Source organism: Pelodiscus sinensis, unplaced genomic scaffold, assembly GCF_049634645.1.
Source record: "Pelodiscus sinensis isolate JC-2024 unplaced genomic scaffold, ASM4963464v1 ctg99, whole genome shotgun sequence".
Lineage (NCBI taxonomy): Eukaryota > Metazoa > Chordata > Testudines > Trionychidae > Pelodiscus > Pelodiscus sinensis.
Genome location: NW_027465830.1, coordinates 242,154 through 269,320, shown reverse-complemented (window position 1 = coordinate 269,320; position 27,167 = coordinate 242,154). Strand labels below are relative to the sequence as shown.

At 50.3% G+C, this 27,167-nt stretch overlaps 1 protein-coding gene across 12 annotated transcripts in view; it reads left to right on the top strand.

The window, feature by feature from the left end:
• Nucleotides 1-27,167, top strand: part of ST3GAL3 (ST3 beta-galactoside alpha-2,3-sialyltransferase 3) — a 259,919-nt gene that overhangs the window by 95,968 nt on the left and 136,784 nt on the right. For 8 of the 12 annotated variants that reach the window (XM_075914639.1, XM_075914644.1, XM_075914642.1 and 5 more), the window contains one exon: nucleotides 20,167-20,259. The exons of the other annotated variants lie outside the window; for them this stretch is intronic. In XM_075914639.1, the coding sequence (XP_075770754.1) occupies nucleotides 20,167-20,259 (93 nt within the window). The remainder of the gene's footprint in view (nucleotides 1-20,166; nucleotides 20,260-27,167) is intronic. 12 annotated transcript variants of the gene reach the window in all.

Sequence of the window (27,167 nt, the reverse complement as noted above, 5' to 3'; positions counted from 1 at the left end):
CTCAAAGAATGTTATAATTAGAGAAAGTATATAGAGCTCTAACAAAACTGATTAGGGGAACTGGAACAGCTTCTGTGAGGAAAGATTAAAAAGACCGGAACTGTTCAATTCAGGAAAGTGATGATTAAGGGGGATATGATAGAAGTGTATAAAATCATGACTGTTGTGGAGAAAGTGAATAGGGAAATGCTATTTATTCTTTATGGTAAAACAAAGACTAAAGGTCACCTGATGAAATTAATAGCACACAAAAGCAGGCACTTTTTCATACAACTCAGTCAGCCTGTAGAACTCATTGCCAGGGGATGTTGTGAAGGCTAAAAATAGAATATGGTTAAAAAAAAATCTGTTAAAAACATCTATTACTACCATAGCTAAGAGAGTCAGGGATGCAGCCCTGTGTACCAGGTCTCCCTAAATCTGCAAATGCTAGAAGCTGGGACTGTATGACTTAAAATGATGTTTTCTGTTGATTTGTTCTGAAGTACCTGCCATAGCCTGTGGTCAGAAGACAGGCTACTGGGCTAGGTGGATCATTGTCTGACCCGGGATTGCTGTTCTTGTCATGATGTGTGTGCTTCCAGGTTATTCATAAAAACATTAAATAACATCAGGCCAAGAAGTGATCCCTGGGGGGGGGGGGGGGAGCCTGCTGGAAACACACCCTCTTGACGATAATTCCCCATTTACAGTTATGCTTAGAGATCTTTCAGTCATCTTTTAATCCATTTAAGATGTGCCAGATTTTATCTTTGTAATATTTTAATCATGTCATTATGTCCCAAGTAAAATACCTTAGAGAAGTCTACATGTATTACCTCAACCCAGCTATTTTCCACAAACCCATGTTGATTTGCACTAAGTGTATTATCCTCCTTTAATTCTTTATTAATCAAGTCCTATGTTAGCCTCTCCATTGTCTTGTAAGGTTAAAATCAGTTATTGGCAGGCATATGATAATCGGGTCATCTTCTTTTGCCCTATTTAAATATTGGCAGAATAAAGAGAAGCTAGATAATTTCATGGAGGTTAGGTCCATAGAAGGCTATTAGCCAGGGGATAGAATTGGTGTCCCTGGCCTCTGTTTGTCAGAGGCTGGAGAAGGATGGCAGGAGACAAATCGCTTGAGGCTCTCTGGGGCACCTGGTGCTGGCCACTGTCGGCAGACAGGCTACTGGGCTAGATGGACCTTTGGTCTGACCCAGTATGGCCGTTCTTATATTGGCACAAAGTTTTTTTCTTTTCCCCCCAATCTTCTGGAACTTCCCAAGTATTCCAAGTCGTTTTGAAAAGCTCTCTTCAGAGCACCTCTGCCAACTCATTCAAAACTTGATGATGCAAGCTATTTGGAACTGCTGATTTAAAAATATTCACCTTTAGTAACTGCTGTTTAGTAATCTTCTGAGACACTAGTGGAATGTGAAGACTGTGATTGTGTGATAGGACTACATCATCTCTATTTTCCCAAATACAGAACAGAAATATTTATTGTACACTTCTGCCTTTTTGGTATTATTTCTGATAATTCTGCTGTTTCTGTCTAGTAGGACATCAATCCATTGTCATGATTACTTTTGTTCCTAATATATTTCAAAATGACGTGTTATTCTTACCGCTTTTGATTATAGATTTTTTTCTTATGTCTTCTTGGTTCTCTTGTTCACCTTTCCCCCTTTAAGCTTTCTGTGAGGCTATCTGCAGGGCTTTGTTCATGGTGCTCTTCTCTTTTTTTACCTCTGCACATTCTCCTGGTAATCCCATTTATAAATATAACTTCATATGCCACCTCTGTGATGGTGTCTTCCACTCTGCCTCTCTAGCCTGGACTCGTGCCCTGTGCAAACTAAGACCTTGCTTTCTTCTTCAAGGGTTCCTGGGGGTGCTCCACTTAGGTGTGTCAGCGCCCCGTGCTCACGACCTGGAGATCTTTGGTAGCAATCCCCCAGCCGCCAGCACATGCTGCGCTATTGTGCAGTCGCTCAGCATGACAGTTACACGTGTGCTGGCGACCATTCCCTGAGTTCCTTCTCAACTGCTGCTGGCATCGGTCGCACTTAGTCAGTCTCCCTAACAGCATCAAAGGAAAGAAAAGAAAAAAGGGAAAAGGATACCAACAGATAGAAAAGCAGGCGCCCCTGCCACGTCCTGCTCACCCAAAAGACAGCATAAACAGAGGAAAACCTGTCATGCCGCACCACTGGGCTTTACAAGGTGCACTGAGTACGGAACAGCAGTCGCAGGAGCAGATGGACGTGAACAGTGTCTGCACTGCCTAGGGCAAGACCAGCCCATTCTCTAAGAAGGCAAGAAACATACAAAGAAGACTACTGTTCTTGGACCACAAAATGGCTGAGTCATAACTTCATTCACCCCCCCCCCCCCCGCCGCCGAGATAACCGTCTTGTGGAGGAGGGCAGGAGGAGCGTTCCCTCGCAGGCACGTGCTAGAGAGCCGGATACGGACCAGGAGCGAAGTGCAAAATGCTCCTGGTCGTCCGCTGAGCCTTAGCCTCTAGCAAACAAAAAGACAAAGGAGGCTGATAAGAATGTCACTAGGCAGGGCTCCCAAAAGTGGGCCAGGGGATCCAGCTTAAAGAAAAGCCATGACCCTAAGATGAAGCACGGAGCCACTGACCACGCTTCAAGCTCTCCACACAGCAACGTGGCACCAGAAGAAAACATGGTACCGCAGAGGAGCCAGCAAGCTGCAGAGCAGTGGAAAGCTGCTCTTGAACAAATGCTCGGTACTGGCACACTTCAAAGCGCCGACGGTACTGACGCAGGCCGCTATAAGGAACTCTGTAGCAGTGCCTCTGCATACTCCCCTACCGAGGATCACGACAGAGGCGGACCTCTCAGTAGGATCGGTACCATGCTCACCACTGTCTGGTACAGACGGCACGCCCCAGGCTAGAGGTCACCTGTTCTCCTCCACACCAGCATCACAAACATCTGCCAGATTTAGTGATGAGGAGGAGGAACAGTCAAAGGACCAGCACAGAGTCTCACTATATGCGGAACCACAACAACAGCAAATACAGAAAACGGCAGATGGCATGGTGGATGCCCCCCACCTATGCACCCACAATGAGCCTATTGGGACCCTTGGGCGCCTTACCAAACCCAACAGTTTCAACACACTACGCGGGTCCCTGGGGCACAGTCTGCTGACACCTGAAAATGAGCGGACTGGCACCAAATCAACCATCTATGGAGGAGGTAACACGGGCTTCCTCTTCCCCCCCCCCCCCCAATACTTCCTGTTTCACAATGGAGGAACACAGTCTCCTGCGTCACCAGTCAGAAGGGATGGCTTCAGAAGGTTCCAAGGCCTGTTTAGGAGGATAGCAGACATGCTTGCCATAAAACTCTCCAGTGTAACACAGAACAAACGCGAACTCACGAGCATACTCTGCTTACCTCAACATACCAGGCTGGCTATAGTGATGAACAAAGCCTTGATAGATCCAGCTAAGTCCATCTGGAAACCCTCGGCATCGGTGCCTCCAATATAGAAAAAACTAGATAAGGAATATTACGTTGCCCTCACAAAGGTCAAATTCCTCTTCCCCTAATTCACTAGTGGTCGAAGCAGCCAACGAAAGGGGGAAGCAACAACAGTGCCCTGAACACCAAGTTATGATAGAGACAAAAAGTATGGACTCTGAGGAAGGAAGCCTAGTCCTCAGCCTCCTTCCAGCTGAGAATTGCAAATTATATGGCTCTACTAGCAAAATACTTGCTCAACTCAGTTGACTTATTCAGGTCCTTTATTCAGTATGTACCAGAGGATGTGAGGGAGCAGTTCAAATCAAATATCAGAGACGGGTCACTGATTTCTCAAACAGCTCTACAGGCAGCTTTAGATGCAGCGGACACAGCGGCCAGGTCGATGATATCTGCAGTAGTGCTGAGACGGATGTCATGGCTGCAGCCGTCAGAGTTCCCCAGGAAGGTTCAATCGAACATCAAGGATCTCCCATTTGAGTGTGAGAAGCTCTTTGCAGAGGCAACAAACAGAGCTCTCCACACATTGAAGGACTCCAGGGCGACACTTTGCACACTAGGGATACAGCTGCCCGGAGCCAAGAGGAAACAATACAAACAATATAACCAAAGGTTCAGAACATTAAGGTATACACAACAACAAAGACCCTATGAGAACAAAAGGCTTATGAGACAAATTCAACAGTCTAATGAGCAATCATCGACCCAGGCGTCCGCATCGCATCAGCAAATTTGAGGATTGGGTTGAGGGTACAAAAGCCCCTGGTTCTCCAGGGCAGGTACAACCAAGCAAACAGCTCTTTGGAAACAGATTCTACATTCTACCCTGCATGGAAAACCATCATCTCAGACCAATGGATCCTAGAAATAATACAAACCAGATACTGCATATCATTCATAGCAGTTCCACCAGCCCACCCCCTTTCCCCTTCCCTGTTCAGGGACCCCTCTCACAAGTTGGTGCTCCTGGAAGAAGTGCACCACCTCTTAGAACTGGGTGCTATAGAGGGGGGGTACCCAGCTGCTACAGAGGAAGGGGATTTTATTCCCGATACTTTCTAATGGTCAAGGGGTGTGTGTGTGAAGGCCCTTATTGGACCTACATAGACTCAACCAGTTTGTCAAGTATCAACGGTTCAAGATGGTCATGCCGGTGAAGACTATACCTGCCTTGAAGTAAGGAGCAGGGCTAGCTACCCTCGATCTCAAGGATGCATATTTTCATGTATCTATCCACCCGGCTCACAGACGATTCCTCAGGTTCACCATCAAGGACTTACACTATCAGTACAGGGTGCTCTTCTTCAGGCTGTCTATGGACTCAGAGTCTTTTCCAAAGTTCTGTTCGTGGTAGCTGCATACCCGTGAAGAAAATAAATAAACATATTTCCATACCTTGATGATTGTTTGATCGTGGTGTCCAACCATGGCGACATGGAACAATCACTGGAGTCAACAAGAGTGGTTTTTCGACACGCTCGGGCTCCTACTGAATTTGGAAAAGTGCACCCTCACTCCTACCCAGATGCTGGAGTTTATAGGAGCACAGCTGGACTGCACTCAGGGCATAGCCGCACTACCGACCCACAGATGGTCGAGAATGCGTGACTTGATTGAACCCATACAGAGTTACGTACATGCCTGCAAATACAAGGACACATGGCAGTGTCCACATTGGTGGTCCCGAATGCCCATTTACACATGAGTCCATTCCAGGCATGGCTATACTCCGTGTATGACCCCAAGCACAATCCACTCCACAAGACACTCAATGTGCCCGACCGGGTCAAAGCCACCCTAAATTGGTGGACAAACTTTAACAGAGTTGGTAAAATACTTCCACTTCAGATCTGACATCATCCATCACTATCTTGACAGACACGTCCCTGCTGGGATGGGGAGCCCATCTGGAGAGTATCAGAGGGGTAGCCGTGTTAGTCTGAATCTGCAAAAGCGGTGAGGAGTCCTGTGGCACCTTATAGACTAACTGAAGTGTTGGAGCATAAGCTTTCGTGGGCAAAGACCCACTTCATCAGATGTATCTGTGTTCTTCTCAAAGCCACACTAGGACAGCAACCAGGCAGCGCTGCACACTGGATGTAGGGCATTAGCCTTTTACTTGGAATGCACAAAAGTCTTCCGAAGAACACCCAGACTATTCGTGTCCTGCACGGACAGGTCCAGAGGTCAACCTGTCACCAAGCAGCGAATGCATGGATTTCTACATGCATACAGTTGGCTTGCTCCCAGAAACACAGCCAGCCACCGACAGTTATACAGGTGCACTCCACGAGAGCAGTATCTACCACAACTGCGTTCCTCAGGGGTCTTCCCATTGAAGTCATTTGCAAAGCAGCAACATGGGCTTCGACAAATGCTTTTGCACAACTTTATGCAATTCAGACTTTTCAGGATTCAGACAGTAGATTTGGACATATGGTCCTCTCCAACATCCGGTCCTGCGTCACAGAGCACCCACTGCCAAGCAGGAACACTACTGTTTAGTCACCTAAGTGGAGCACCCTCGAAGAAGAAAGGAAGGTTAGTCACTTTGTGCAGTAACTGGAGTTCTTCCAGATGCGTCCCCGTGGGTGCTCCACACTCACCCTCCTCCCCTCTCCTTCGGCTAACCTAGTCCAGCGTAGAGAAGGAACGGAGGGAACAGCTGCCGGCGCGTGTGTAACTGTCGTTCTGAGTGACATGCTGGCGGCTGGGGGACTGCTAGCAAAGATCTCCGGTCCGTGTGCACAGTGGCGCTGACACTCCTAAGTGGAGCACTCCCGGGGACACATCTCAAACTGCAGTTACTGCACAAGGTGAGTAACCTTCCCTTCTCTCTCTGACATGGCTATCTAGCCGTTGGCGCTGCATGGCTAAAACAGAGCTCTTCATGTTGCCCTTTCCAAGCCTTTCCACCACCTCCTGTTTTAATCATCAGACAACCTGCGGGCTTGTCATTCAGGCTCATAAACGGGGAGGCCTCGGTCACTGAGATCTGTCTGTGGGGCCTCGCATGCAGGCTGTATCTAATTCATGCTGATTCTTTCTTCATGACACCACTAAGAGGCGGCGTAACCACACAGTTAAAACCCTGTTCCAGGCTGTTGTTACTGTACTTTTCAACTATTGAATATCCTTTTCTCTGGCCTTCCCAAACAGACTTGTCCTGCTCACCTTCATCCAGAATTCTGCTGCAAAGGTCATTCTCCTAGCCCATCCCTTTGGCCACTTCACTTCTCTTTTCCTCGCCATTCTCTAGCACAGGGGTCTCCAAACTACGGCCCGCGGGCCTCTCATCCGGCCCGTGGAGACCTTTTTGGCTTGTTGGTGGCCGTTGCGCTTTATTGCTTGTGAACATCCGGGCTCTGCGCGTCCCTCACAGCGAGAGGGGTTGGGACTTGGCGTGGACAATTGCTCCCTATTGGCCAGTGCGTTCTTATTCTATTGGCTAGCTCTCTCATGAGGTCACTAGTGGGCTGGGCTCTCGATTGGTTGAGCACACGAGCCTAAATCTGCGTTCGATTGGCTCGTGGCCCAGCTTGACCTTGGATTGGTACAGGGCTATGACGTAGTCTCCTTTATGCCACCCAATCAGCGAAGGGGCTAGTAGCTGGTTTATGAGGCTCTTGGCGCGAGAGGGGGCTGAAGTGGGTACTTCGCACGCGGGGGGGGGGGGATACCTGAGGAGCTGGTGCCCATTGCAGGAGGCGGTCTGGTTGCTGTGGCACAGCCTCTGGGTGACGCTGTGCCGTGCCTAGCGCGCTGCCCTGGTCCCTGCAGTGCGCCCTGAAGAAACATCCCTCTCCCTTCCACGTCTGGTCTCTCTCATCCACAACCCAGAGCAGCACCGCCCTGCCGGGTATCAGTCTGTGGGAGCGTTGGGCACTGCTTTCCAACTTCCTTTACCAAGTGATAACGTGTCTGCTTTCAAACCAGCTTTTCCCATTAAAATGCATGCCCCTTGTTCCATGGGGCTATGTTACAAATTGTCACCTCATTCCCTGCATGATAGGAGAGCGATCACATCTCTTCAAGTGTGAGCGTCTTAGGCTGAACATATTGCCAGGATTATGTTGCTTACAATTTTCATCACATTGCGCAGGTGGAAATGAGTTCTCAGCAGTTTAATACACTAATACAGGTGTTCATGTGTAGTGTATCAATGTGTTATTAAATAATAACTGAATAAAATAATATTAAATAAATAATTAAAAACAACATCCATGTTTTGATTGTTTTTTTATTTGGACCTCAAGTGTGTAGTCGGCCCCCGAACTGCTGTTTGATAGTTAATGCGGCCCTCGGGCAGAAAAGTTTGGAGACCCCTGCTCTAGCACATCAAACAGAACCAACGGCTTATCTTCATAAGGCCCCTCGTGGCCTGTCTCCACCCTACCTATCATCTGTCCTTCAGTTTTGAGAGGCCAGCTCCTGCCTATAATCAGCCTATAATTCCAGCCTGCTGGACTTACTTGTTAGGTCTTTGGTCCCTACTGCTCCAGATCACTTAGGAGGAACCCGCTCTAGATGTCTGCTCCCTTATTAGCCTTCTTCAAATATGTCCTTGGAGTTTTCTTTGCCTTGAACACTATGACTCTGCCTGCCATGCCGTCTTAGTGTTTTTTCCATGCACTTCTTTGTCTCTGATCATGTAAACAGGCAGGAACCGTCTTTTTTTTTTCCTGTGTCTTTACAGCCCCTGGAACAATGAAGTCCTGGTCCATGACCGGAGTGTCTGTAGTATCAATAATATAACTAGTATATTATTGGGGTACCATATTATCACTAATATAACTCATAATCATAGATAATATACTGTAATAGGGGAAGAAGGAAGAGTTATTTAGCAGCAGCTTGGTTCTTTGAGGTATGGTATTGCAGCTGGAATTCATACCCTACGTCCTTGCTTTTGGAGTCTTTGGCTAAGAGCTGTGAGGGAATGGTGGGAATATGGCAGTTGCTTCCCCTTTTATATCCTCACCTGGAACTGAGGAGTCATTGGGTGCATGCACAACCCTGACAAACATGCTGTCTAAGCTCTTAATCCAAAAATGGGACTAAAATATTACTCCTCTCTCAGGGGTTCTGAAAGCTTGAATTAATATTTGTGAAGCACTCAGATACTGAAATAATGTGTTCTGTAGAAAAGCCAATTAAGAAATTAGTACAGGTCCTTTCTAGTCCAGCATTCTCTGGTCCAGCAACATCCGTGGTCTGGCATGATTTCATTTGGCCGGATGTTCACTTATCATGGGTGTGGCCAAGTTTCCCACAGTCCTGTAAAGTTTGTTATAGCAACCAGTCCTGGCTCTGTGTTCTGTGTTATTTAGCTCTCATTTAGCCCTAAGTGGCTTCTCAGAGCCCCGAAAGCAGTGACAGTACTGGTCATGCTGTTAGACAATATTGACCTCCCGTGCTTCGGCAAATTCTCTGGTTCAGCACTGTCAGATTCCGAGGATGGTGGACTAGAGATGTTCAAGCTGTAATTATGTATTCAGGGCCAGGGTTTAAGTAACATTGTAGTAAATAGTGGTTGAACAGTAGAAAACAGGGAGAGGGGCTACAAGGAGAAAAGGAAATATTGAACAACTGCACCCTCCATTCTGTGCATGGCCTGTGGAAAAAATAGTATATCCCCATGTGATTAAGACTGTCCCATAATGCACATGCACTGGATGGTCAAAGTAAAGTTCCACAGCCAGCATTTGTTAAGCATTATCAAACTTTGGTGTGCTTGATTTTGCAACCTTAATAATGGTCTTTTTAATGTAGTGTTTGTGAAGGTAATTTATTTTCAATAATGAAATGCAAAATATATTATGCTAACGAATTCAGTTTAATTGACATAAACATTTATTTATTATATTGAACAAAAATATTTGGATTATTTCCAAAAACTGAGTGTTGAAGTGTGATGTGGAAACATAGCCTAATGTTACTAGCCAATTTCACAATAAAATTGGGATGGAGTATCACTGCATTAGATGGGAGGTCTGAATACACGGTAGCACTTGAGTTAATAAAATGCTGGTTGCTGATTGGTGCCTACACAGTGGTGCAGGAGGATGATAGCATGATTCTAAGACATAGAAGTGAAATATTTATCGTCATCAACTTGTTCCCTCGTGTGTGCCTCTGTTTAGGACAGCAACAAAATTCCTCCGCTCCCGTGTGTTTCTGGCAAGTCTTTCAGTGGTTTCCTAGCTGTGCCCCGGGTTTTTCAACTTAGCCTCTCCACACCTCTTTGCCATGTTGTTTTCAGATGGCCTTCTTCTCACTTGTCTTGAGATGTCCGTCTTATTGCTACTCTGGGATCAGTTACCATCCAAAGCACATGGCCAAATCCATTTCCAGTGCCTCCTGGCAATGATGGTGCTCATATCCTCTTGGCTGCACTGGGTCAGTAGATCTTGGTTTGAGATTGTTTTGGGCCAAAAGATAACGAGGGTTTTTCGGAATCAAGTTGTATGGAATGAAGACAGTTCGGACATATTGTACTTTCTCATTCCCCAACATTGTGCACTATAAAGTAATGTTGAAAGTATACTGCTCGTGTATCCGAGGCAGTTGATGGCATTCTCAGAAAAGAGCAACGCAGTTTTAGGAAATGACATGGATATGCAGACCAGATCATCACCCTACGAAACATAATAGAACAATGCTTAGAATAGCAAGAACAACTCTGCCTACATGTCTTTTATTAAAGAAGGCTTTAGATCACATTCATAGGACCAGCCAGCCTATGGTGCATTCTGCTGGCATGTAGGCTCCCTCTCCAAATAATCATCATCATCAAAAGCTTCTATTTCAACTTCACATGCCGTGTTGATCACAGCTCAGTTTTGAAGACAGGAGCCCTCTGGGGTGTGTCATGTCAGGAATCCTCTTCAACATTGTCGTCAACTGGGTAATACAGCATACAACGAGAAATATTTATTATACATGTGTACAAGGATTGCCAGAAACCCTAATTTGAAAAAGAAGCTACTAGATTCGTTTGATTATAATAGCACCCATTGTCAATAAATAAGATGCTGTATATATATTTTGAGCTTGCATCAGCCTTTTGGGTGCTGATTGAAATACAGTGAGGGATGTTCTTCAAATCTTCTGGGCTCAGTGGCTAGACAGTCTCTGGTACTGGGTAGTTGGCTTATGGTGTCTCGCAATTTTGTTTTATAGTGAAGACGTGGGAGATGTTAAAGATGTTTGAATGCTCAATGTAATCACAAACCTGATCTCATAAGAAACAAAGTGTGAAGAAATAGAGATCTTTGTCATAAATAAAGGGAGAACCACTCCCCTCCCACTTTCATCCTCCAAATTCAAATGAAATTTGATCCAGACTCAGAGAGAGCCATAAAAATGGAAGAAGCCTGCATAAGGAATACACACAGATTGGATTACTGCTGTTTGTTTAAATTTCTTCCCTTTAGAACTTTAATAACAGAGCTGAGACAAATCCTTTTCTCTTCACTTTGTGTCTGGAGTGTGAGGTGGATTTGAAATGCATCTGTCTTTATGTGGTGTTTTGCCATCAGCATTTACCAATTTCTCCTACCCTCCCCCCAACACCCTCCCAAACAACTAGAAAGACCTGTCCCTGCATGTTTCCACATTGATTTTTGTCTTTTTATTTTCCCCATAGACTCATAAAAATTAGACATATCGAATTTCTTCTAATCTGCCAGGGTAGGAGCATTCTCTCTTGTGTAGTTCTCATTATTTTGACAAGCCAATTTTAATAGCGCAAGGTAATGGTGCTTCTATCGTTCCCCTTTAGAAATGATTCTGTTAGAGGGCTTATCTTTTCACCCTCTCACTTCCCTACCTCCGCAGATACAGACGCCTGTGGATATAAAGCGGATCTCCATGGATTTTCAGGGTTTGTATCCACATCTGCATCTGTAGCCGCAAAAATGGGATTTGCATTGCTATTTGATTAGTCGATAAGGGTGTCTCCGTCTTTGAACTGTAGCAAGAGCCCTGCAAGAACTCCCCCTCTGGCCCCACATTCTCTGTGGTGCCTCAGCCTTTGAAATGTACATGACTCCTGCTGGGGCTCTTGTACATTTCAAAAGCAGAATCGTGGCAGAACCGGCACAAGTGGAGACTGCTTCAGTCCCCGCTCGCGCCGTTTCCCTCTGGCCGCTACCTCCCCTGCCCCCCACAGAGACGGTGCTGGGGGAACTGGATTTTAAGCCAGCCCCCCCCCCCCCCCAGCACTGGCTCCTGCTCCCCCCTTCCTGCCTTTCTCTGAGAGAAGTCTATCATCTGATAAGCTTATGCTTATGGATACTCGACTAGTTGCTTATATCCCTAGAATCATGGAACCCCAGGGCTGGCAGAGACCTCAGGAGTCATCCAGTCCAGCCCCCTGCCCAAGGCACGACCAACCTCAACTCAATCATCCCAGCCAAGGCTGTGTCAAGCTGGGACTTAAACACCTCTAGGGAACCCATCTCAGCACTTCCCCACCTGCCTAGGGAAATAGTTTTCCCTAATCTCCAACCTAGACCCTCCCCCCCCCTTGCAACTTGAGCCCATTGCTCCTTGTTCTGCCACCTGCCACCACTGAGAACAGCCTCTCTCCAGCCCCTTCAGTTAGTTAAAACTGCTTTCAAATCCCCCTCACTCCTCTCTTCTGCAGACAGTGAGCCCAAATCCCTCAGCCTCTCCCCGTAGGTCAGAAGTGAACCAGCTGTAAGGGTAAGAGCATCCATACGGACACGTGACCTCCTCACATGACTCCTCTCCACAGCCAGCCCTGGGCCTCCGCACTCCCCACCCCTCCTGAGGTCACAGTACCTGGGAGGAGTCTCCATCCTCCCATTGTGCCAGCCCCCCTTGCTGGAGGATTCTCTGCAGCTTGGGGTCTTCAAACCATCAGTTGGGGACTTCAGTATCTGAGCTCTAGGTGAGAGGGTTATTCCGGGCGCGGGCGGGTGGGATTCTGTGGCCTGCCTTGTGCAGGGGGCAGACTAGATGATCACAATGGTCCCTTCTGACCTTAAAGCCTATGCTTGGCCGCTCACCCAGTGCAGCACTGCAGCTGCTTGGGAGAGTGGCTCCGGCGACAGCGGGCTGCCTCCCGCCCAGGGTTGCTCTGCAAGGCAGAGCGCTGCCTCGCCAGTTTGCTGTGTGCGGCAGCCGGCTGCGAGAGCCTGGTGGGGCAGCCACTCCCTGCCCAAGCTCAGCCTCTGGGGACAAGTGGGGAGGCGCTCTGGCTCATTCAGCCGCTGTCCCAGAAGCTGAGCCTGGCTGGGGTAGCTTGCTGCTGCCACAACCAGCCAGTCTCCCAGGCAGATGCTGTGGTGCACCAAACTCCTGTCCCCACCTTTTTCCTTCTGGCTCTGCTGGAGCGGGGAGGGGGAAGGGATCTGACCGTACATGCCCCTCCAACCAGTCGCATCTGCCGAGGAGGTACCAGTAACGCTGTCCTGCATCTAGCAGTTAGTGCCTGCGTTTGTCGGGTGGCGCTCTGGTTACTGGTGGCACTCCGATTTAAACCGAACAGCTGGATGTGCATTCAACCGATGAGTTAAGTGTGTGTCCTTGGCCCTTTTGTGCAACTTCCCAGCATGTAGGTTTTCTTACAGAGCAAGGACTATACAGGAGGCCCCCGAGTTGCGACGCGATTGGTTCCGGAGGAAGTGTCTCAGGTCAGGGACATCGTAACTCGAACCCGCATTTACGGTAGGCGCCGTGCGCTGTCGTAAATGCGGGCCAAGCACGTAAGTCGGGGGTTTCCGGCCCCTTCTGCACTTACAAAAACGGTTGTAAGTGTAGGGGGTCACAACTTGGGGGCCTCCTGTAGTCTGATTTAGGCAAAGGCTTTAATTCTGTGCCAGGATTTTGGATCTTGTTGAAAAATCACAGAGCACGCTTCTCTAGTTAAATTGTGTTCACTTGGATTGCCTCATGGGATGCATAGCTCACTTTGGGGGAGGCCTCAAGGGGGTGAGGGACAGCAGTGCTACAGCCCCACGCCAGGCTGTTTCTCTGACACAGCCCGTGTCTTCTAAGTATTTCTAATTCTGTCTCTGAGCAGCTTAAAAACCTGAAAGCGATGGTGTGGCCTAAACACATCACCTGGATGAACCACACAAATCAAATGTCCCCAAATGGGATTAAAATCTACAGTTCCTATTTCAAGGGCTCTTTACGTGGTCCATGGGTGAGCAGCGAGGAGGCGCTGAGCAGCTGCTGAATGATTTGAGAGAGCCGCTCCCGTTGGCCTGTGAGCGCTGCTCTGCCTCTGGCACTCTGGAACACAAGCTTTATGATCACGGAGAAAAGTTAACGGCCTTGCCCCACAGGCACCCGCAGTCCTGGGCAGTTTTGTGGCTTTCCTAATTAACAGCTCAGACATCTGCTACCCTGCACCCTCTGGCCACCATGCATGAGTCAGTATGCTGAACACTTCAGGCTATTATTCTTTACAGGAATTGTATGGATGATGGCATTTTAATTAGGTAATGAAGGCAACAGTAAGGAAGCAGAGTAGGGAATAGAACGTCTGCATGTTTGTGGCAAGGGGATAATTGTGTGAATTCTGAGATCATTTCCAAGTTGGTCACTGCAGTTTAAGTAGTTATGGGTCGTTAGCTACTCAGACTGAATGCCGGGGTGACTCGCTGCCACAGCAGTCACAGATGCATTCCAGTTGCTTTAAATGCCATGTCAACTTTGGGCACTGGTTGGGAGTAGTCCAGAAGCGAGTTTCATAGAGCCTGCGCATGAGACAGTGAGGGCAACGTTGTTCTTCAGTAGATAGTGCAGGGGTTTAGGCAAGACTCGAGGCTCAATTCCTGCCTCTCGCTGGCTCAGTATTTGACATTGATCAAGTCATAGAATTCCTGTGTAATTGATAATGGCATAAAAAGGTACATCCACGTATTCATGCCTGAATAGCACCAGTATCATGACAGAGCGTGGAATTCTTACTCGACTGGCATAGAATTGCGTGCCAGGGGCAGTGGTGAACAAAATCATCATCTATCACTGAACAGTCGCTGCCTGCCATAAAACTGAGCAGCCCCCAGAAAATAGGGTTTTGTCCTGCCACAATCTGTCTGCTTGAATGGGTGCTTGGTGCTTAGAGTTTTTTATAACTTACAACTGGATTAACTGATTGATTGATGCACCTACCACTCCCATGATGATTGATGAGCTGAAATGTGGAGATCTCATTCCTCCATGAAACACAGCTAGCATCAGCTGGAGCTCTCAGAGAAAAAGCCAACTCAGTTTCCTGATACGGGAAAAGCACAGAAGAGATGCGAGAGTGTGGAATGGGATTTGCCACCAAGATCTCACTTCTGGGGATGATTGAGCCAACTACAAATGGACCAGAGAGAATTGTGGCATTACCCTTGTTCACGCCTGCAAGCCTAGTTAACCTTGTGTGTGCCCCAACACTCTCCTTGTCTTCTGACATCAGGGGCTCGCTGTAAGACCAGCTAAACAGCACCACGAGGAAGATTCCAAAACACGAATATGTCTTTTCTGTTAGGGGGCTTAGTGGAGGGTCCTGACGCACGGGCCCCAACTCTCTTTTTCAACTCGGAACTGGTCAAATGAATGGAAACAGAATCTGCTAGAACTTTGTTACTGTTCCAGCACAAAGTGTCTTAAAAACATCTCAGAGCTGGCCACTGGCACCGGCTGAATCGTATCACAAGGTGGACTCACCTCACCTCATATCAGCCTCGTTATCCTCAGCTATCAAAGAACTGATTACGACATGGACCTAAACGAAAGAAAATGCACATTTCTGAAGTAAAAGGATGTCCCCGTAGCCACTGCAGTGCTATAGCAGACCAAGAAAAATCAGTTGTGATGGAAATGGCCTTGGATTTTTCTCGGATGTGGGCAAACAAGATCTCAAAGACACGGACACGGACATGGACGTGGCCAAATGGGAAGAGCACGCTCAGGACTGCAGCCTTTGGAAACAAGAGCTTAACAAAGGCCTCTGGAGTTTCAGAAGAAGCAGCTCCCAGAAGGCAGAGCCCAAAGCAGCAATGGGCAACCTAGGCTGGAGAGAGGGCTGCATTAGTGGCCGCCTTCATCTCAGTAGGCTGCCAGATTGTCATAAGAAGCACTGGGGTTGGATGCGCCGGGCTCTCAGCCAATTTTGTGTGCAACTGGAATGTGCCCGCGTCACATGCTCTTGCTTTACGTGCATGTTGCTTTAGCAAGACTGGCAGGAAAAAGACGACACGGGCGGGACCCAGTGGAATCTGGCAACTGCACAGAGACCGTGGGAAACAAAATGCCAGGCAGGCCACACTCAGAGCCCCAGTGGGCTGCCCGTGGCCATGGGCTGCAGGCTGCCCGTCACTGATCCAGAGGCTCAACCATCCCCTTTACAATGCGACACGTGGCAGAGATTGTCTCTCTCGAGTGGGTCTCTTCAGCCGTCTTCGCAGCTGCCATAAAACTACGAAGTCCAATCTTTACCTCTTGGGGCACGTGCCCCATGAAACGACTGCATGACAGAATTGTCAGAAGCCTTCCCAATCCATCATAGCTTTCCAGGCACCTGCTGCACCCCATCCAGTCACCTGGCCCCTCGGTGGCCCCTACTCGTATGATCGTCCACCATCCCTTCCCTAGTCACTTTACTCGGGTTCTTTCCATTTCCAATCCTCGTTTGGCCAAAGCACGTGTGTGTGTCTGTTGATTGCCCACCTCGGGACGCTCCAATACTATTTCTAACATTGGCATTTGTTTTTCCCACCCCGGAGACACCCTCGACTCTTTGCTCACACCACACTTCAAAAGCATCTGTTTCCTTTTGGTCACAAGCATGAACTTTTCCTGATCCGCATCCATGAACCCTGCATATATGTTAGAGGCTTGGGGACAAATTCACCCTTGTTTCACACCCTGATTCATTGTAATAGATCTCCTTGCACGTCTCTCCCACCACCAACGGACCCCGGTGTGGATAGCAGATCATACAGTATCACACTAAACCGGGAGCAGTGGATGAGCAGTCTTGGCCTGAGGATTGGAATACCGAGGCTCTGGAGTGCCAGGTTCAAATCCAGGCAGGGTTGATTCTGCTTTTTCTCCTGGCATAGGTGAATTCCATGCTATGCAGTTTATGTTGCCAGGATCCGTTGGAGAAAACCTTCACAAACCGAGGGGCTTTCCGTCCTATCAGTGCTTCACTGTTGAGACAGTAAAGTTCTAGTGTCACGTATGTGGTAGAGTTTGCCCCCAGCGTTCCCTCTGGTTTTTTTTAATCCATGTATGGAATGAATTGTGTTATATGCACCAGTATGGAGCTGATAGGCGATGGGAGAGGGCTGAGTAGGTCAGAGTGTGGGAGGGAGCTGAGGGCTGGGGCAGATAATTGAGGGGCAGGCTGGGAAGGCTCCGGCTGAGGGTGCAGGCTCTGGCATGGAGCTGGATATGAGGGATTTGGGGAGCAAGGTGCCCCAAGAAACAAGTGGGGAGAAGAAGACTCTTCCTCAGCCATCTCTCCCCACAGCAGTACCTGGGCTGGGGGGAGAGCGCCTCTCCCAGCCTCTTCACATCCTCTTCCTGAATGCAGGCCCCCCATCTGCTCTCCCCCAATCTCTGCTCTCCAGGTTCTTGGGTCTGCATGCTTGCGTGGCCCTTGGTAGCCTGCTGCGTGGCCAGCAGCTTAGTGGGAACTTAGTTTAGCCAGTGCATCGAAATTTTTCCCTCTTTCCCCTCATTCACGGCAGTGGTCACCAGCCCATTCATCGTGATCGACTGGTAGATCCTGGAGCCTCTGCCAGTCTATCGCAGTCCTCTGGTAGGCTGCTCTTGGAACCAGCTGCCTGGCTGAGCGCAGGCATGTCTCTGCAGCCCCAGAGGGTGGGGGGCTCCATACTCCCCCCCCCCCCCCCCCAGCACTGTCCAAGCAGCTTCTGTCCACTGGGAACTGGTCTACCAGCGGCAGTGGCATTTGCAGGCACCGGGCAGCGTTGCAGCATATGGAGATCCCCTTCCCCCCAGGGGCCACACACAGAGGGGGTGCCTGCCCTCAGCCAGCCAGCCATTTCCAGCAGTGATATGGGGCCAGCAGAGACAGCCTGCCTGAGCCTCGCTGCACTGCTGCCTGGGGTAAGCGCCTTGTGGCCCCCACCTGCACCCCGCTCTCCTACTCCCTCTGCCCTGAGCCTGCGCCCCTCTCCCTCCCAGAGCCCTTACTCTTCATCCCATCTTCCCTCAGCTCGGAGCCAGTTCCTCCCCCCAGAATGCTGGGGTGCAGGAGTGAGTGCTGTGACACTCCGAAATCTGCCCCAGCCTGGAGCCCTCTCCCGCCCCAAACTCCCTCCCCCAGCCTGCACTCCTAGCCCCTCCCCAGCCTGAGGAAAGTGAGTGAGTGTGGGGGGAGTGGAGCAGGCGTGGCACTGGGGAATTTCCTTGCCCTTAAATGTGGGCATAGGCATGTTGGAGGCCACTGGATTACAGTGTGCCACGGTGTGGCTGACTGCCGTAGCACGCTCCCCCACAACGCTGCCTCCTGAGTTCCAGAGACGCTTTATCTCACAGCGGTGCCGAAGTGTTTGGTGTGTGTGAACTGCTTGGCGTTCCTTGACCACACGATCGATCCTCTTTCGTCGTAGGACTGCACCCTCTGTGGCTGGAGCCGTGGCTTGCTGACTCCGTTATTTGCTAAAATCACTTACGGAAGTGAAGAACATAACCCCCGAATGTCTCAGTTGGACTCATGCTGCTAACTCCTGAGGCACTTTTTACTGTCCCCCTTTTATTGTTTTTCCTTTGTGTGGTAGTAGCACCAAGGAGGAGAGGAACCCCAGTGTGCTAAGCCCTGCACTTACTCATAGGTAGGATAATCCCTACTCTGAGGCGTTGATAGCGTAAATAGGCAAGCCCGAAGACGAAGAACAAACGAGTTAAGTAATTTGACTAAGGCCACACGAGAAATCTGGCAGAGCTGAGAATTGACCCCATAGGTCTGGAATCTTCAGCCTGTGTCTTAACCACAAGCCTAGGAAGGTTCTAAAAAAGGAAATTCCCAAGTTGAAATGACTCTTCCTTATCTCTGCTCGATTGCTAGATGTGTGTGAGCCACATTGCTTAAAGAGCTCTTCTTCTTAAACCAATAGAAGTGAGCTGTTCCCTAGAATTCACATATACATAGGGTCCAGAGTGACTTAGAGAGATTAGAGGATTGGGCCAAAAGAAACATGAGGTTCAACAAGGACAAGTGTAGAGTCCTGCCCTTGGGACGGAAAAATCCCAAGTACTGTTACAGGCTGGGGACCGACTGGCTAAGCAGCAGTTCTGCAGAAAAGGACCTGGGGATTGTAGTGGATGAGAAGCTGGATATGAGTCAGCAGGGAGCCCTTGTAGCCAAGAAGGCGAATGGCACATGAGGGTGCATTAGGAGGAGCATTGCCAGCAGATCTGGAGAAGTGATCATTCCCCTTAATTTGGCCTTGATGAGGCCACATGTGGAGTATTGAATCTCGTTCTGGGCCTCCCACTACAGAAAGGATGTAGACGCATTGGAGAGGGTCCAGCGGAGGGCGACCAAAATGCTGAGGGGGCTAGAGCACACGACCTATGGGGAGAGGCTGAGGGAGTTGGGTCTGTTTAGTCTGCAGAAGAGCAGAGTGAGGGGGGATTTGAGAGCAGCCTTCAACTCCCTGACCGGAGGTTCCAAAGAGGATGGAGAGAGGCTGTTCTCAGTGGGGCCAGAGGCAGAACAAGGAGCAATGGGCTCAAGTTACAGGGGGGAAGGTCTAGGTTGGAGATTAGGAAAAACTATTTCCCTGGGAGGGTGGGGAAGCGCTGGGCTGGGTTCCCTAGGGCGGGGGTGGACTCTCCATCCCTAGGGGGGTTTAAGTCCCGGCTTGACCAAGCCCTGGCTGGGTTGATTGAGTTGGAGCTCGTCCTGCTTTGGGCAGGGGCTGGACTTGTTGACTCCTGAGGTCTCTTCCACCCCTAGGATTCTGTGATTCTATGGGTGTTCCCTTGCCTTGAAAAAAGGTAAATAAGAGGAGTAGCCGAGGGAACCAGTGAGTCTGTGGTAACGTGGACTAGACTCGCATCTTCTTTCTCAGAGTGCTGAGCTCTCGCCACTCGTAGATGCTGTTCCCTTTAGGCTTCTGTGTCTTGAGTCACTGCTCTACTCTTGAATCATGTGATGAACCGTGCTTTAGGCCACTTCCCAATAGAACAATGGCAGCTCTGTCTGTCTGGCTGCCCAAAGGATCCGTGCCCTTTAAAGCCTGATCAGTGGCCGATGACTGCAGGCTAGTGGAAATCTGCTTTGTAATTTGATTAAAATGTCTGAAACAAGCCATTTTGTTATCTTGTCATTTTCACTTCCTTTTGGAGAGACTGAAGTCTAAAATATCTGGACAGCTTTCATTCCTTCCTGGAGCTTCACCTTCCTAAGAGTTTGAAGTCCTCAATAGAAATAGTGATCATTTAGTGGTCCATTTTCATGTGTTTCTGACCCCCACGGTGGTTTGATACTCTCCATATTAATGTAAAAACCAAAAATCCTGTTTGTTAGTTTTCTTCATAGTTGTTTTGGAGAAGCGCTGTTAGGGAAACGATTTAAATTATAACAGTATTTAGGTAACACATTCAGCATTTACATACTCTGGAAAGTCCTGACTCTTGTCCTTTTTTCCCACAGGCCTCCAGAACTAGCATCAAAGTATGCAAATTTCTCTGAGGGAGTTTGCAAACCTGGGTATGCATCAGCGCTCATGACTTCCATCTTCCCAAAGTAAGTGATCAGTTCCCCAGTGTGTGTACTTTACAGCATGGATACATGGATCGGTTCCTACAAAGTGACCAAGCCAATCCCAGAACGTGTGATGGAGTGTATAGGAAATACAATGTAATCTGTCACTGTATGTAAAGGAAGAAGTTTGCTGTGTAGCTTTGGGTGTGTGGAATACCTTGTACCCACCTCTTATGCTTGACCCTGATCTACTTAGGTAGTTGGATTGTATGCCAGTAAGTTGATAGGGAACCAAGTGGAAGACGTCTTAGGGAACACTCAACATGCTACTTGAGGCTTGTCCTGTAGACGGCTGTTGTATCGTTTTGCTGTTCTAGTTCCAGTGGATCCCGGTATGGAAGTCATGGGGATTTTGCCATTGACTTCAGTGGGGCCAGGATTTCAACCCATGGACATACAGTACTGTATCTTCCACGATTTAAGTGGTAGGTTAGGCAAGCCAATTTCACTGCTGGGGTAAGCAGATGAAACTCCATTGAAACGACAATGCAGCTCCACCTAGGTAGGGATTCTGTCTAGCTAGAAATGTGCCAAAAGCCACGAAACCATTAACACTGATTCTGAAGATCCATAGAAAGAGGAGCTAAGTCAAACTTTTCAGTATTTACAGAGCAAAGAAATTGAAGGGGCGCTCTGGACCCTGGAGACGCAGAGCCGAGCCATGAAGCAGCCAGAAGGAACTGGAGAGGCAGCTGGCCTGCTCCATCCTTTGGTTGGAAGCACGAGGAAACTGCAGGGCCCACGAGTGACCCAGCAGACGCTGCCTGCGAGAATTCTCTGACTCCAGCTGCATGCGCACCCCACAACAGAACACATGCAGGGAAGAAGAATCTCAGTTTCATTACAAAACGTCAGGCCGCCTGCTCCCTAGGAAAAGCTCGGAAGTGTCACTCGGACGGACGAGAAATACTCAGAACTGAAAGGCACAGAAAAGAACCTGGACATTATTTGAATTCATCTTTTTAAAGCCAGTCTCGTGATTCTGAGGGCCTGGTTCATGGTGTTTGAACACCTGGGGTTGACCATATGGGAGCAGACTTAGGCAAAGGGAAGATCAAGGGCAGGTGGTCTGTTTCCTACGAAAGAGGGAATGAGATCCAGCAAGAGCAGCCAGTTCTTCACTGTATGGCTGGGGCTCGTGCTGTTTGGAAATCTCGGCTGCCCCGTTCCCAAGTGCTCGAGGGACAGTTGGCTTTTCTGCGCAAGCAGTGGAGACGCTAAACCACCTACTGCAGATGGTCTAGATCAGGGCTTCCCAAACTTTTTGGCGTCACGCCCCCCTTTTGATTTTTGAAAACCCTCACGCCTCCCCCGCCCCCAAAATAGCAACAAAACTTGGCGAGCAAAAAAAAGGAAAAAAGGAACTGACCAGGGCAGCAAAACTTGATGGGAGGGAGGCTGGGTCACCTCACGCCCCCCCTGGAATTTCTTCACGCCCCCCAGTTTGGGAACCCATGGTCTAGACAGTACTTGGTCCTGCCATGAGGGCGGGGGACTGGACTCGATGGCCTCTCAAGGTCCCTTCCCGTTCTAGTGATCTATGATTCTATCGTGGGGAGGCTCCCCTTGCGGCTGGGTGAGACGCCTTCCGCCTTCTCCCTCGAGAGCCCCCTCGCGGCTGGGTGAGTCGCCTTCCGCCTTCGCCCTGGAGAGCCCCCTCGCGGCTGGGTGAGACGCCTTCCGCCTTCGCCCTGGAGAGCCCCCTCGCGGCTGGGTGAGTCGCCTTCCGCCTTCGCCCTGGAGAGCCCCCTCGCGGCTGGGTGAGTCGCCTTCCGCCTTCGCCCTGGAGAGCCCCCTCGCGGCTGGGTGAGACGCCTTCCGCCTTCGCCCTGGAGAGCCCCCTCGCGGCTGGGTGAGACGCCTTCCGCCTTCGCCCTGGAGAGCCCCCTCGCGGCTGGGTGAGACGCCTTCCGCCTTCTCCCTGGAGAGCCCCCTCGCGGCTGGGTGAGACGCCTTCCGCCTTCTCCCTGGAGAGCCCCCTCGCGGCTGGGTGAGTCGCCTTCCGCCTTCTCCCTCGAGAGCCCCCTCGCGGCTGGGTGAGTCGCCTTCCGCCTTCTCCCTCGAGAGCCCCCTCGCGGCTGGGTGAGTCGCCTTCCGCCTTCTCCCTCGAGAGCCCCCTCGCGGCTGGGTGAGTCGCCTTCCGCCTTCTCCCTCGAGAGCCCCCTCGCGGCTGGGTGAGTCGCCTTCCGCCTTCGCCCTGGAGAGCTCCCTCGCGGCTGGGTGAGACGCCTTTCGCCTTCGCCCTGGAGAGCCCCCCCGCGGCTGGGTGAGTCGCCTTCCGCCTTCTCCCTCGAGAGCCCCCCCGCGGCTGGGTGAGACGCCTTCCGCCTTCTCCCTCGAGAGCCCCCTCGCGGCTGGGTGAGTCGCCTTCCGCCTTCTCCCTCGAGAGCCCCCTCGCGGCTGGGTGAGACGCCTTCCGCCTTCTCCCTCGAGAGCCCCCTCGCGGCTGGGTGAGACGCCTTCCGCCTTCTCCCTGGAGAGCCCCCTCGCGGCTGGGTGAGTCGCCTTCCGCCTTCTCCCTGGAGAGCCCCCTCGCGGCTGGGTGAGTCGCCTTCCGCCTTCTCCCTGGAGAGCCCCCTCGCGGCTGGGTGAGACGCCTTCCGCCTTCGCCCTGGAGAGCCCCCTCGCGGCTGGGTGAGACGCCTTCCGCCTTCGCCCTGGAGAGCCCCCTCGCGGCTGGGTGAGACGCCTTTCGCCTTCGCCCTGGAGAGCCCCCTCGCGGCTGGGTGAGACGCCTTCCGCCTTCTCCCTCGAGAGCCCCCTCGCGGCTGGGTGAGACGCCTTCCGCCTTCTCCCTGGAGAGCCCCCTCGCGGCTGGGTGAGTCGCCTTCCGCCTTCTCCCTCGAGAGCCCCCTCGCGGCTGGGTGAGTCGCCTTCCGCCTTCTCCCTCGAGAGCCCCCTCGCGGCTGGGTGAGTCGCCTTCCGCCTTCTCCCTGGAGAGCCCCCTCGCGGCTGGGTGAGTCGCCTTCCGCCTTCGCCCTGGAGAGCCCCCTCGCGGCTGGGTGTGACGCCTTCCGCCTTCGCCCTGGAGAGCCCCCTCGCGGCTGGGTGAGACGCCTTCCGCCTTCGCCCTGGAGAGCTCCCTCGCGGCTGGGTGAGTCGCCTTCCGCCTTCGCCCTGGAGAGCCCCCTCGCGGCTGGGTGAGACGCCTTCCGCCTTCTCCCTGGAGAGCCCCCTCGCGGCTGGGTGTGACGCCTTCCGCCTTCGCCCTGGAGAGCCCCCTCGCGGCTGGGTGAGACGCCTTCCGCCTTTCCCTCAATTCACCTTCAAGAAACCCCTTTCTCAGCACAAGGGCTGAAGGAGCTGCTCATAAGAGCCTATTAAATTCAAAGGCTCTAGTTGTCCTCCAAGGTTAATTCAACCCATCTAAACTAGCTAGTTGTATCTTCTGGGGTTAACACCCCCTGCTGTGCTTTCCTGTCAGGGATCTTTATTTCTGTAAGGTTGTTTAATACCTTCGTCAATTTTGCCATAAACCTAGCAACTCACCATAGTCCCTCGAATCTTAACAGGATGTAAGTGGGGGAGAACTCCTGCTGTAAATCATAGAGATTTAATTTGATCAGGCACTCCTGGCATGTGGAACACCTGTTCTTTTTGTGCTACCTGTGCGAAATGCGGGTGTCTTGTGTCTGTTCTGACCCGGGCAGGTCAGCTCTGCTGGAATGGCTGGGTTAACAGTGAGGGCTTTGCCGATTGCTAGTGCACCAAGAGAACGGGAGGAGTTCAGATTGCTCATTGGCTTTTTTTAATACTTCAGTGCATGTACTTGTTTCAGAAAAATCAAAGCCAACCCACCAATAGAACAATAGAAGAATAACCTAGAAACCCTTTGAAAAGAAAGCACTTATCTGAAGCAGCGGTTCTAGCTCCCAGGGACTGTAATGCATCCTCTCCTTGAAGATGAGCTTTTGTAAAGCTCGACTGTGCACACAACAGTAGTGCGTGTGCTACATCTCCTCTCCCCCTCCCCTGCATGAGACCAGGGTGGCCCAAGAGAATGCTGGGAAGGCTCTGATTGCAGTTGTTTCCTGCAAGCATGATTTATGCAGTCTTTATGTTTCAGAAAGCATTCCTCTGTTCAGTTTAGGAACTGCATCAGATGTTAGCAAGGGTGTGAATTGTTATTTTGAGCTAGAGCTGTTGGATTTTAATTGGGTCCTTAATTATCTTCAAATCATGCCTCTTGATGTCTAGTTCCAGGTGTAATATGACTCGCAGCAGGCACAAAAGAGCACCTCCACTCCATGTTTTGCAGTGCTGTCAACTTGGTTCGTAGACAAATAAACAGGCCCTGGTTTTAAAAAGAGGCTTTTCTGCTCCCTTTTTGATTTTCACTTGTTTTGCATTTGCTTTTTTTTGGGTCATTTGCTGAATGTTCAGTTAGTCCTTGATGAGCGGCTGCTATATACATTGTGTGTACATCTGGAAATAAATAATTCTGCTCAGGTTTGCTAATGGGCAATAGTGAAGAAGATTTGGTCCACACAATGGATGCCTGGAGCAGAGAACTAATAAACTATTGCCCCAAACTCTGTAAAGCAGAGACTGAAGTCAGGCGGGTGACTTGTGTGGAACCAAGACAGCAAAGTACCATCACTCAGGCCAGTACTGAAATCTGGCTTTTGCATTTCTTCAAGAACCTTGGGGCTGCTTAGCAGCAAATGAGAAAATGACGGAAGGCAAGATTGCTGTGCTTAGGGGAAGTCTGGCCAGCAAGCAGCCGGTGGCCACCCTGGCAAACTTAAGAGTTAAATTGGCAAAACTCCTAGTGCAGAAGCCGTTAGCCAAGTATGAAACTATTTAGGCTTGTGTGGTGTATCTGGTTTGGGGACACCGGGTACTTTATGCCCTTAAAATGTATCTTGTCCCAGTGCAAAAGTGTCCATATGCTATTGCTAAAATCCCTTCCCGGCTAATATGGGTATGACTGGTCAGGGCAAATGAGCTTTACTGCCATGTTATTCCAGTGTAAATGTCTGCATGCACCTGGCATGGGAACATAAGAACACAAGAACGGCTGTACCGAGTCAGACCGAAGGTCCATCCAGCCCAGTGTCCTGTCTGCCCACAGTGGCCAATGCCAGGGGCCCCAGAGGGAGTGAATACAACAGGGAATCATGTGATCCATTTCCAGACAAACAGAGGCTAGGGACACCATTCCTACTCCTCCTGGTTAATAGTCATTGATGGACCTAACCCCCATGAATTTATCTAGCTCTTTCTTGAATCCTGTTAAAGTCCTGGCCTTCACAACATCATGTGGCAAGGAGTTCCACAGGTTGACTGTGTGTTGAGTGACAAAAAACTTCCTTTTGTTTGTTTTAAACCTACTACCTATTAATTTCATTGGGTGACCCCTAGTTCTTGTATTATGGGAACAAATAAATAAGTTTTCCTTCTTCATCGAGTAGTGTCCACTCGAGGTGCTGGGCTCGCCCCGGCGTCGCAAACGGAGAATCTTTCTTAGCAGTAGCCCTGCCGGCCCACGCATGCGCTCCTGCTGTCTCGCGTCATTCCAGCTGAGTGCGGGCCGGCTTGTCAGTTTCCTTCAACCGTCCGCAGCCGCAGACGGACTTTACATACGCTCCCCCTCTTGTCAGGAGAAAGGGAGATTAGTGTTAGTTAGTTACTTGTTCTTCTTAGTTTGTCAGTGTTAGAGTAGTTGTGCTTAGTAGTATAGTTCTGTTTGTTAAAAAAACCAAACAAACCTTTTCTCCTTGAGTTGTTCCCCACGTCTGAATGAACAATTATGCCGGGATCACCCGGTTTTAAAAGGTGCACCCAGTGCCAGGATGCCATGCCAGCATCAGACGGGCACTCGTGGTGCATTAAATCTCAGGGATGGACATGTCCCTCTCAAGTGCGTTCATTGCACGAAATTGACTGCACGCGCCAGGCGCGACCGGGAGCTGAGGCTGAGGGTGCTGTTGTTTAATAAGGCCCTCCAGACCTCCGACATGCCTGAGCCACTCTCTGCTGCTTCAGGGAGGCATGAGACTCTTCCTACAGAGACTCCCCATGGAGCCGATAAACCCTTTGCGAGGGTTAGTGTGGGCGACAGACCAGGAACCTCTGGCGTTCTGCTGAGACATTCCATGGAGAAAATGGGCAAGAGCCATAGCTCTTCTGCCCCTACCCTGTCCCGCACTAAGGATCTGATACAGGCTTCTACAAAGGGGTCCAGGGCTGTGTCAGCACCAACAACAGCTCCTTCGGTCGGTTCCAAGCCGGCAATGGCTGCCCCGGCACCGGCTTTCTCGGAGCATGTGCGAAGGAGCGCAGCTGTGCCAGCACCCACAGCAGCGGTGCCGGCGGCTTTATCTCCACTCCCTTCTGTGTCGGACGCCCCGGCACCGGCCTTGGTACCGCAGGAGGGCACCGACAACTTGCAGCCCTTGGCACCAGCATTACCTCCCTCGGCCCCACAATCCGCTGAGCCAACAGCACCGGCTCTTCATTCAAACTGCTGCCAGGCTATGCAGGTTGCTTCACTGCCTGCTAGGCCATTGCAGACGGCACCGTCCTCTCCTCCGAATTGCTCGGTGCCATCCAACGCACAACGCAAGTCGGGAAGGGTTCGGACACCATCTCTTACCCCAGACCGTGCTGTGTTTTCTCCTCCACCTTTGTCACCCGCCTCGTCCTATGCAGACAGCCATCACCGTGCTCATCGCCCGACCAGGGACCATCATTACAGATCGCCTCGTCATTCACCACAGTGTTATCGAGCACATTATTCTAGATCTCCCTCCCGCTACTCCACGAGGTCTATTTCACCACAGTCTTCAAGACCTTCACGATATTCATGTCGGTATGGAACACCAAGGCGCTATTCTCTGAGATATTCACCGGGTCATACCGTCATAGTAGGTACTATGAACATTACT